We start from the raw sequence: 12,143 nt of genomic DNA, 5'->3' as shown, positions 1-12,143 counted from the left end.
TTATCTGAAATTCGATTTTAACTGGCGACTTGTATCTTCACTTGCTAAACCTGAAAAGCCCACCGTACACTAACATGAAGCCATGAGGCTTGGCTGGGTTCATGCTGGTCGGTAAGCACCAACCTATTCGGTTGCCTCAGACAGGAAACAGAAACACACTACACACTAAAATTACTTAGGTTAACAAGAATAAACAACACGAAATAATCTTGACCCTTTGAGGAATCCGTAACTGACGTAACTGCCATAAACGCTGCTTTGATTCCCTGCCTCCTCCATTCTTCTTTTCCTGCAACTACAGAGAATTGCACTATCACTTCTTCCTTCTCAAGTCCCGCCCTTCAGGCTGCCCCGAAAGGAGAGGAGTCAGTTACCCAAAAGGAACCGGCCAAAACGCCTACGTGGAGTTCAGAGGAGCGGAAGTAGTCAGATTTCACTCCGAGCCGTAAAGCGCGCCTGGCTTTCTCACCTTCCGGATAACGACAACAGCTCTGACTGTCAGTGCCGGCCTTCCTCGTGTAAGGGGATCTGCCGGACCTTTGCTAATTCAATTTCTTTCCCATTCCGGGCCCTTCCCTATCGTCGCCCCCTTCACCTTGGATCATGTTCAAGAAGTAAGGACACGCTGTGGCCTCCACGGCTGCTCACAAAGGCGGTGGGGATGAGGGTGGGGAAGAGGGCGAGAGCAACGATCCTCTTTCTCTCTCCCCCGCCCCTGCCATCCTGACTCCCTGAGGTTTTCTATAGTACTATGCTGTCACTCGCAACTTGCAACACTTCTTTAAGCTTTCCATCTGTAATCCTCGATCGGATTTTGGTCCCTCTACTCCCATTTTCCTTTTCCTTACCTCTTTCTTTTTACCCCCTCCTGCAATTCTTTTTCCACTGCTAGGGTTCTACCAATCACATCCTTGCACTGTGATTTAGGGGCATATCCTCTTGAGCTGAGAGGGGAGCCCTGCACTCGCTGCCATATGTTTATTAGTTATGAACTGAATAAGGGAAGGCTTGACTTCCTGGGTCATGGGAGTGAAGGAGTCTGGGTGACAGGAAGCAAGCGGCCTGTCATGCCTATTGCCTAGCTGCCAGGTTAACCTTGTCTTGAAAATATCGTGATTACCCCGTAGGCTATTCAGTGTAAGGAAGACAAAATTCCGTGAGATCCTACATTGTGGGTTTGCTTTCCAGATTTGGTAGACGCAAAAAATCAGAGGGGGAACATGGGCAAAGGAAGGTGGGTTTTGTGCATGAAATTTTGAGGAAAAATAGATAGTGATCTTAGGAATCATCATCATCATCATCATCATCACATTTTAAAACAGTCTCAGCAGATTACATAGCCTAACTGGCCAATTTTTTGTGTTGTGCTTGGGTTGGTCCTTTTAATGCTTGAAGTTTTTTTTTTTTTTTTAACAGGTTATATTATTGGTGGAAGTCAGTGTTCCTTCCTTTGAGTAAGATTCTCCAGGAAAGGCATTTTCTGTTTGATTACAGATAATAGTGCAAACTGTGTCTCATCCCTTCTCCCCCAGCTAATTGCCTTTATGTATGACGGTTTTTTTTTGTTTGTTTGTTTTTGTGGTTGTGGGAGTTTATTTTATTTTATGTATTTTTTTGGTACGTGGAATCAAACTCAGGACCTTGCACTAGCCAGGCAGGTGCTGTGCCGCTGAGCTATATCCTGGGCCCCTGGGAGTTTATTTTAATATTGTATTAAAATGTTAGTTCTGTCCAAAACAGAATAAAAGAGAAATAGTACTTTAAGAAAACATTTATTTAATAATTATTTTAAGCATCTAAGTACTTACTTGGGAATAGATGATTAATTAGAACATTATCCTTTAGATATTCTGATACTTCTGTTTAGCAATGCCTTTTTTTTCTTGCAAAAATCACTTGGCAGATTTGATGAAAAAGAAAATGTGTCCAACTGCATCCAGTTGAAAACCTCAGTTATTAAGGGTATTAAGAATCAATTGATAGAGCAATTTCCAGGTATTGAACCATGGCTTAATCAAATCATGCCTAAGAAAGATCCTGTCAAAATAGTCCGATGGTAAGTGTTTGTTTTTCTCTATATAAAGCTAGTGTAGCTGAATAGTACATGATTAGGTTGTACTTATTCCAATTACAGTTATTTTCCCATTATCTATTGATAGATTAATGATGATGATAGACAGAATAACTGTAAAACTAATATTTGTATTTTCAAATATTTTTATATCTATGAAAAATGTGGTTTTGTGTACTGGATTATTTTATGAAAGAGGTAAATGTTTTATTTTTCCTTCTGCTGGAGTTAAATGTTTTCATTTAAAGTTGTATTTATTTCAGTTCTTTAAATATATTGAATTCCTTAATAATGGAATTGAATGATAAGATGTGAAATAAAATTGGTTGTAGCAGGTCATATTTTTCCTTTTTCTTTACTTGACTGGTAAGATAGGAACAACAATGTAAATGTTTTGGCCAGGATCTTTACTGAAATTTAAAAAATTACTAGCCCTGTATATGTATGTTTCATATTGTAAATTGTAAAGGATATTACACTTACATTTATTTTTGAAAGAAAATTTCTAACTTGGTACTTTGTGAAATTTGTCTTACAGCCATGAACATATAGAAATCCTTACAGTAAATGGAGAATTACTATTTTTTAGACAAAGAGAAGGGCCTTTTTATCCAACTCTCAGGTTACTTCACAAATGTAAGTCTTGTTAGAAATATGCGTTTGAGAATATAGAAAGACAAAAGGAGTTGAAAGTGACTTCTGACTTCTGTATTAGGTAATAAATATTAGTCAATGCCCATTTGGTGGTAAGTTTAAAAAATACAAATGCTCTCATTATGTGTTTCAGAAAATCCAAGAAAAAAACATTCATTCATCCACAAATATTTATTGGACTTGCTATGTGTCAGGCACTGAACTAGGTACTGAGAATACAACTGGAAGTAAAGACAGGTGTGCTCCCTGTCCTGATGAGATACTAGTCTAGTTGGGAGAATAGACAGGAATTAGGTTGTTATACAAATATGTATTCATAAACTGTGATAAGAGCTGTGCACATTTTCCTTGTTTAAATCTGTATCTAGATATGCCCAGTGGAGATAATTCTATATATGGGAAAGCATTGGCTTAATGTGGGAGTCTCACTTATCACTAGTTGAGTGCCATGGTCAGATGTTATAAAAACAAATAACGTTTATTTCATACCCACATTTGCAGGTTTTTAGATTGAGTATATTTCAAAAGAAAATCCAAGGAAGCTACAATTCCAGTGCACAAGAAGTTTTCAAATGGGAAGTAAAATTTCTGCTTTTCAGTCTGTATTCTAGCCAAGAGACAGAAGGAAAGGGAGTGTCTGTTGGTGGTGGTCATGGTAGTGGTGACTGAATGAATTTGGCTTTTTACTAAGAGGAGAAAAATTTTGAATTACGTGGTGGTCAGGAACAGTAAACCTGTAAGGCAAATCTTTGAAAAGGTGAACTATTTTAATATTTCACAAGAGTAGCCGGGCATGGTGGTGCATGCCTGTAATCCCAGCACTTGGGAGGCTGAGACGGGAGGATCACTGCAAGTTCGAGGTCAGCCCGGGCTACAAAGTGAGCTTGAGGCTAGCCTGAACTGCATAGTGAGACCCTGTCTCAAAAAACAAAACAAATATTTCACAAGAGAATAATTACATGTATTTGATTAAATAATAGTTTTTATCAAGTTAAAAATACTGATGGAAATTGAATCTTGATACAGTGGGAAAAAGTTTTTATAAAAAACTTTCTTAGGACTATTTAGGAAATTTGAATATGGTTTGGGTATGACATGTTTTTTTTTTGAGACAGGGTCTCGCTATGCAGTTCAGGCTGGCCTTGAGCTCACTTTGTAGCCCAGGCTGGTCTTGAATTCCCAACGATCCTCCTGCCTCAGCCTCCCGAGTGCTGGGATTACGGGGGTGCACCACCACACCCGGCTATTTTTTTTTTATATGAAATGTTATTGTAAAAAAAATGTTATTGTAGGAATTTTGTTAAATTTTTAGGCATGATCATATTATTGTGGTTTTAGGAGAATGGTTTTACTATTGGGACAGGTTGCTTATTTATAAAGAGACATTGTGTCTGAACTTACTTTAAAATTCCAGAAGAAAAAATGTATGTGTACAAGTAGAGACTGAAACAGAAGAAGTTTGAGTTTGGTGTCAGTGTCAGCTACACAGTGAGATGCTGTTTGAACAAAGGGAGGGAGGCAGAGAGAGGCGCAAAGGGTTAATGAACAGTTATTAAATTTAAGTAGATATGTCTGGATATTCAGTGAACTATTCTTCCAGTTTTTCTGTATGTTAAGCATTGTCATAATAAATTTTGGGGAAAGGATCTCTTATTTAATTACATTTTAAAGGAATCAACCCTTTAGAACATCTTAGTTATTGTAATGCAAAAAGCAGGATAACATGGTGGTTTAAAACGAATTTGGCAGGGCATGGTGGTGCACACCTGTAATCCCAGCACTCGGGAGGCTGAGGCAGGAGGATCGTTGTGAGTTCGAGACCAGCCTGGGCTACAAAGTGAGCTCACGGCCAGCCTGAACTGCACAGTGAGACCCTGTCTCTAAAAGACAAAAAAAAAACCACAAGAAACAAGCACAAATTTGGCTGGGTATGGTAGTGCACACCTGTAATCCCAGCACTCTGAGAGGCTGAGGCAGGAGGGTAGTTGCTAGTTCAAGGCCAGTCTGGGCTACATAAGTGAGTTCAAGGGCCGCCTAAACTGCATAGTGAGACCCTATCTCAGAAAGACAAAAACAAAAACTAAAACCATGAACTTGGGTTTAGGTAGATGTACATTCAGTTCTTAGTGAATGTCATTTTTGGCAAATTACTTAACCTCTTTAAACTTTACTTCTTCATCTTTAAAATATGAACACTATAGTTGTGTATCTCCTCAGGGTTGTGAAGATTAAATGATACAGTACACGTGATGTACCTAACACAATGCCTGGACCATAGGAAGTATTCAGTATATGACAGCCTTTATGATGCTGTAATAATTGTTAAATAAATGTTCATTGGTACTTATAATCATCATGATTATGATCATTATCATCCTCATCGAGGCAGATACTAATGAGGATGAAGACCTACAAAACAAATTATGCCTTCTGAATAGCAGATGCATTTGTTCAGGTTCCTTTTTTCAGCAAAATGTTTAAATTAATTTGGGGCTTTTTGAATTAATTTGTGGTCTTTTGACTTATCTTCCTACTGGTGAGAGGACTAGTGGTAAGGCTTTAAAAAAATAAGGACTTTACATGTTATTGTTATTTCTACAGATTCTTTGAAAAGCTTAAAAATTTTTCCCCTAATCATTGTTTAAAATCCCTCAGAGATTCTTTGTTAGATTATAAATTATTAGTAGATATGCACATGCATTTTAAAAAAGAGTACATAAGGGATAAATGCACATATATTTTGAAAACAAATATATAGCTAATTAATAAATATTAATTAAGTATTGTTAGTGTATTGATGTACTTACATCCAAATATTTATTGTGTGATGTGTGTAAATGTCTTTTTTCTCCAGTGCCAGGGACTGAACCCAGGGTCTTCATACTGAGCTACATCCCCACATGTTTTCATTTTGAGACAGGGGCTTGCTAATTTGCCCAGGTGGGACTCAAACTTGTAGTCCTTTTGCTTCAGGCTCTCAAAGTGCTGGGATCAGAGGTGTACAATACCACACCTCACTTTTTCTTTTTTGAGGGCCGAGGCGGTGCTAGGGATTGAGCCAAGGGCCTTCTGGATGCTAAGTATATGCTCTGCTCTGAGCAACACTCTAGCCCCTTTTCTCCTTTTTAAATTGGGCTCTCTGTTTCAGTGTTTCTCCTGTTACTAATATCTTGTATTGGTCTCTTGCACTGATATGCAGTTGTTATAAATGATAAACCAGTACTTCTACATTATTATTAATGACAGTTTACATTAGGGTTCATTCTTTCTGTTGTATGGTTCTGTGGGTTTTGCCAAACACATAATGTTGTGTCCACTGTTAGCATAATTTTATTGCTGTAGTTCTGCTCCACCTATTTATCCTTCTTTTCTTCCTCCAACGTCTAGTAACTACTAATCTTTTTGATAGTTTTTTTTATTTTGCTTTGTTCACTAAACATTGTATCATGAACATTTCCCAGGGAACTGTGTATTCTCCAGAAGCATGGTTTTATTATAGATGTGCATGACGTTTTTTGTAGATGTACTTGCTTTATAAGTCTTCTAGCAGTATGTGAGGAGCCCAGTGTTCCTAGTCGTGCTAGCACCAGGAATTACTTTTCTTAAAATATTTACCAATTTTATCAGTGAAGGTTGATGTTTTAGTTTTATTTTGCATCTGTCAGAAAGTACTATAATTGATAAAAATATTTGTTCATGTCCTTTGCCTTTTTTGTTGAAGCTTAAATCTCATTAATTTACAGAATTTATTTTTTCTCTTCTAGATCCTTTTATCCTGCCACACCAGCAGGTTGACAAAGGAGCCATCAAATTTGTACTCAGTGGAGCAAATATCATGTGTCCCGGCTTAACCTCTCCGGGAGCCAAGCTTTATCCTGCTGCAGTAGATACCATTGTTGTATCCTTCCTAGATTGTAACTACTGAAAAATGTATCGATTGCATTCTGGTCATTATTGCAAGAGCCAAGAGAACACTAGATGTACTTTGTGTCTTCCTGGTTACATTTGAAGTAACAAGATATAACTTTTAAAATTTAGTGATACTAAATTATGTTTCATCTTAGTCATTTCATAGGATTTAAATGAAAACAAGTTATAAGATGGGCCTGGTGGTGCATGTCTGTAATCTCAGCTACCCTGGGAGTGGAGGAAGGAAGATGGCAAATTCAAGGCCAGCCTGAGCAATTTGATAAGACCCTATCTCAAAATAAAATACAAAGGGCTAGAGATAGAGCTCAGTGGTAGAACACTTGCCTAGCATGCACAAAACACAGACTTCAATTCCTAATACTGAGAAAAGAAAGAAATTAAAGTTATAAAAGAGGCCTAGCTGCATTGCAGGCCAGTTACAACCTGTTGTTATTGGACTTGGGACACCATGTGAAACGCTTAGTTACTAATAGAAAGGCTGTAGGTGATATGGTTGGCTCAGCTTTTTGGACATTACTTGCCACTTTAATTTGATTCATTCAGATACAGTGGAGTAGAAACACTCAAAAGAGAAAAGAGTATAGGCAGCAGGTATAGTTTTTCTGTTCTCAAGCCAGTTTTGTATCAGGAGTGAGAAATATTGGCAATGTCCAACTTTTATTTTAAAGTTATTATTTTTGCCTGGTGTGGTGGCGCATGCCTGTAATCCCAGCACTCGGGAGGCTGAGCCAGGAAGATGTTGCGAGTTGGAGGCCAGCCTGGCCTACAAAGTGAGCTCAAGGCCAGCCTGAACTGCATAGGGAGACCCTATTTCAAAAAAACAAAAAAAAATTACTTTTTTGAGTACAGCTGGAGATTTAAGTCAGGGTCTTGCACATGCTAGGCAAATACTCTATCACTGAGCTATACTATCAGTCTATTTTATATTTTTATTTTGAGATAGGGTCTTCCTAAGTTGCCCAGGCTGAATTTGAACTTGTAATCCTTCTGCATTAGCTTCCTGCGTAGCTGGGATTACAGGTGTGTACCACTGCACCTGACCTGACAATTCATTTTTTTTCCCTCTCAGTGGGGCTCAAACCCAGGGCATCATACATATTAGGCATGTGCTCTACCATGTAAGTACATTCCTACTTCTTAAGGTGTTGTTCTTTAGGGTCTCACCATGTTTTCTCAAAGAGAAATTTCTTTTTTCAGAGGGAATAATTCCTCACTTCTCGGCCTTTTGGCTAAGATCAAGTGCAGAGGGAATAATTCTTCAAAGGTTTGCAAAGTAGGAAAAGGTGAAAACAGGCTCAAAAGAAAAAAGGTTCAAAATAAAACAAACCATTTAATGCATTTATGAGAAATTTTATAGCTTGCATACATAAAAAGTACAGAAACTTAAGTCACAATGAATAACTATGTAAATATTATAAACTGACCACTATTGGACAAGTGGTAAAAATAAAATTCAAAAAATATAAGCCTTCATAAGTCACTGTCTTCTCCTACAATCAGAAAGGTTTCTAGGTAAACTCTTAGATAGTAGTACCTCTGGTTAATAACTAAATAGCAGAGTGAAAGGTGCTATCTCAAAATTAAAAACAAATTGGAGCTGGGCATGGTGGCACATGCATCTAATCCTAGCACTCGGGAGGCTGAGGCAGGAGGATCTCTGAGTTCAAAGCCAACCTGGGCTACAAAGTGAGTTCAAGCCAGCTTGAACTCCACAGCAAAATCCTGTCTCAAAAAAGAGAAAAAAATCCCCACCCCCAAAAAACCAAACTGGAAGAAGTTGGGCTAGCATGCTTTAGAGCTATTAATAAAGTATAATTTATGATGACATTAATCACATTATTTCAAGATTAATTGTTAAGCACTAAGTTGTAGTTTATACTCAGGAATAAAAAGATGACCATCACATAGTAGAACCACAATAGCATGAATCCACATAACTAAAGACTCCTAAGAAGAGTTTATCTTTCCTAAATTCCTCAAATTTCAGTTAACCAACTTAGTTTGAAGGACTTCAGCTTTTAATTTCATCTTTCAACTGTCAGTTGAAAAACTTCAGCTTCAGTTAAAAATTTAATTTATTTTATTTCATTTTTTGGGTAACAGGAATCAAACTCAGGACCTTGTGCTTGCCAGGCATGTGCTGTGTCGCTGAGCTATCTCCCCGGCCCTTAATTCATGTTTACTGACAGTAGGCTTCCATAATAGGCCCACTATATATATGTTGAGTTTTTTTATGCTGTATTTTACGTAGGTTTATTTGTGATTGAAAGCTTAAGTGTTGGTAACATAACAATTTCTAAAAGCTCTTACAGTGTTGTTTTGATTTGGGTTTTTTTTTAGTACTAGGGTTGAACCCAGGGCCATGCACATGCTAGGCAAGCGCTCCATCACTGAGCTACATCTTCAGTCCTATGAAAAGGCTTTTAAGATCAGCATTTCTAGGGTATTCCACCCATTCTTTTTATACACATTTATTTGTAAATATCCCAAGGTTCTGTTCACATATTTAGGCATATTTTCAAAATTGGATTCACAGTATATAAATTTGTAAAGTTTGCATATAACCCAGTAGGGAGACCTGGGTGAAATTTCAATATCTCAAATAATGTTTTTCTTCTGTTTTGTTTGCCATTCTGGGGACCCAATCCAGGAGCAGTCTACCACTAAGCTACATCCTACTCCTTTTTATTTTCTTTAAATTTTGGATAGGATCTCACTAAGTTTTTCAGTCTGGCCTTAAATTTGGGGTTTTCCTCTCTCAGTCTACCAAGGAACTGGGCTTATAAGTGTGTACTACCACATCTGGCCCCAAATCATTTTTTAAGGATCTGTTCAACCATTGTGTAGCTGGATAATTCTGCATTATTTCTATTTCTGCAGTGCTAGTTCAGGTATATCCTGGTTTAAATAAGTTTTGTGCACTACTCTAGACAGGAGGCCATGTTCTCGTTTGTCATAGCCAAAGTGGTCATTTGCCTCAGGTTGAGGAAAGGAGTGGTTCTTGATTGGAGTGGGTTTAAGAGTGTCTTGTGCTCATGAGGAGGCTATCCTCTGTTGTGGTGGTTATAGGTAAGGGGTGGAGTAAGTTGTGTGTCTGCCTCTTAGGAACAGCTTATGTTGACATCAATCCTAGTCACACGATAGGTGTTCAGATATTTGTGAGAAATGAATGGATGAATTGAAAACCAATGGAGAAAAGTACTCTGTGAGGACAGGTTACGTTTTTAGGTTTATGATTTCTGTAAGTGTTGACTGATGTTTTGTTTTGGGCTTTCCATTAAATGGAAAATTTTCCTAGCACCTAGATTTTTATTTTAGATGATCTTTGCTGTGTTACCCGGGCTGGTCTTGAACTCCTGGGCTCCAGCTATCCTCTTGCCTGAGCCTTCTGAGTAGCTTGGACTACATAAGGTGTATGTCACTGCACCTGGCAACTTTTCAAACATATGTATATTTTTAGCTGGGCTTGGTGTTGCATACCTGTATTCACCACATTCAGAAGGCTGAGTCAGTAGGATCATGAGTTCAAGCCCATCCTGGGCTACATAGTCAGTTCAAAGACAACCTGGACTACACAGTGAGACCCTCTCTCAAAAAATGTCTTTTTTATATTTTGAAAATTTTAGAGCTTTCAGGAAATTGTAAAAACAGTACAGAGGTTTCCTGTGTACCCTTAATCCTTATCTTTTGAAATACATATTGCAGTGTTTAGCATCCCAGAAACTCCAAAGGATAGCCAAGTCTATTTGGTTCTAGTGGGGTTGAAACTATTACATAGGACATTCAAAGTAGAATGGGAATGTAATGATGATTTTAATGTGTCCTTTACATAAAGACACCATTCAGTGATCAAAACACTAAAAGAATCGATATTTATTTCACATGGTTTAGTATTTCTTTTCAGTGAATTTTATCCTTTCTTTGTCCATGATGTATTCTGTTTTTGTTGGTGTGGGATTGTAATATTAACATTGAAACTTGAAAGCAAAATGATTTTTAGATTCATTCATGTAGCACTTCTTCTTTACCGTGTATCCACAGATTCTCCTAGCTCCCTTCTCTCAAAGAGTCAACGGTCTAGGGGAGGGCACAGATGGCTTCAAAGTGACCAACAAGTTATGTGACCATTAGTAGACCCCCCCTCCTCCCAAGGCATTTTGTGAGATACATATTTTTCTTAGCTGTGTATTTGCAGGCAATCATGGCAGAAGGAAAACAGCATGCTCTATGTGTTGGAGTTATGAAGATGTCTGCAGAAGACATGTAAGTCTCACTTTAGGTCCTCTTAGCTTTTGAGATATGAGTAACCAACTCATAAAGCATCAGAATTATACTGAAATTTACTGTCATTCATACCATATCTTATAAATATCTAAGCACACAGCCTCATTTCGGGTTTTTCCTATCCATTAGGAAGCCATTGAAACCTAGTTTGCCTACAGGATTGCATTCTTTCTTAAGTATTCTGAAAAGAACTCATTGCCAGGACAGCTGTTTCGTATGTATGTATGTGTGTGATACTTTAGCAATTTTTATGTGGTATGATTTAAATAGAGGGAGAAAACATTTTGCTGCTAGTTTTAAAAGAAGCACTAGTTTTTCCCCTTTTCTTTTTTTTTTTTTTTTTGAGACAGGATCTCACTATGCAGTTCAGGCTGGCCTTGAACTCACTTATGTAGTCCAGGCTGTCCTTGAACTCACTTATGTAGTCCAGGCTGGCCTCGAACTTGCAACAATCCTCCTGCCTCAGCCTCCCAAGTGCTGGGATTACAGGCGTGTACCACCACGCCAGGCTGAAGCACTAATTTTTATTTCAGCACTTCATAGTCTTATACTCTTATAGTCTGATCCAGTGGCATAGGAAATGGGGGATATTACAGAACTACTAAGTATATATTACCAAAATATCAGCAATATACTTAAAACTTTGGAACCCATTTGATGACCAAAATGAGCCCTGCAATATTCTTTCAGGGATAATGTAATACTTTGATATTTGGCTGGTTTGGTAGTATTATTACTCTGCTTGTATAAACCCAGTAGTTATTGTTAAAATCACTTTAAAACATGAATTGGCCAGGCATGGTGGCACATGTAATCCCAGCACTTGGGAGGCAGGAGGATCACTAAGTTCGAGGCCACCCTGGGCTACATCAGTGAGACACTGTCTTAAAATAAAAATAAACCAACAAGTCATGAACTAAAACAAAGCTATGTAGCTTAATACAGACAATAATAGAAGTGATAGCAGTTAGGGGCTGGGGATTTAGCTCAGCGGCACAGCACCTGCCTGGCAAGTGAGAGGTCGTGAGTTCGATTCCTGGTACTGGAAAAAAACCAAAAAAAAAAAAAAAAATTCTACTATCAATTATTTAAAAACACACGTTAGTAATTCTACATTTATCTAAATATTCTGGTCATTTTATTTCTATGATTGTGGTTTCTATGTTTTTTTTTTTTTCAGTTTATTTCTAGGCAACTTCGCCTC

At 37.8% G+C, this 12,143-nt stretch overlaps 1 protein-coding gene across 2 annotated transcripts in view; it reads left to right on the top strand.

Moving 5' to 3' along the window:
• The first annotated feature begins 277 nt into the window (after positions 1–277).
• Positions 278–12,143, top strand: part of Mcts1 (malignant T cell amplified sequence 1) — a 12,321-nt gene continuing 455 nt past the window's right edge. Inside the window, exons 1-5 of one of the 2 annotated variants that reach the window (XM_005413655.2) lie at positions 278–614; positions 1,904–2,056; positions 2,610–2,707; positions 6,490–6,623; positions 10,851–10,918. In XM_005413655.2, coding sequence (XP_005413712.1) covers positions 604–614; positions 1,904–2,056; positions 2,610–2,707; positions 6,490–6,623; positions 10,851–10,918 — 464 coding nt within the window. In that variant the 5' untranslated portion in view covers positions 278–603. Of the gene's footprint in view, positions 615–654; positions 1,235–1,903; positions 2,057–2,609; positions 2,708–6,489; positions 6,624–10,850; positions 10,919–12,143 lie in introns of those variants that run through there. The other variant, XM_005413654.2, reaches the window with a different exon arrangement.

Source organism: Chinchilla lanigera, unplaced genomic scaffold, assembly GCF_000276665.1.
Source record: "Chinchilla lanigera isolate Chin_1 unplaced genomic scaffold, ChiLan1.0 scaffold00171, whole genome shotgun sequence".
NCBI classification, from domain to species: domain Eukaryota; kingdom Metazoa; phylum Chordata; class Mammalia; order Rodentia; family Chinchillidae; genus Chinchilla; species Chinchilla lanigera.
Note: the sequence above shows the minus strand (reverse complement) of the source record. Positions and strands in the feature narration are given on the sequence as shown.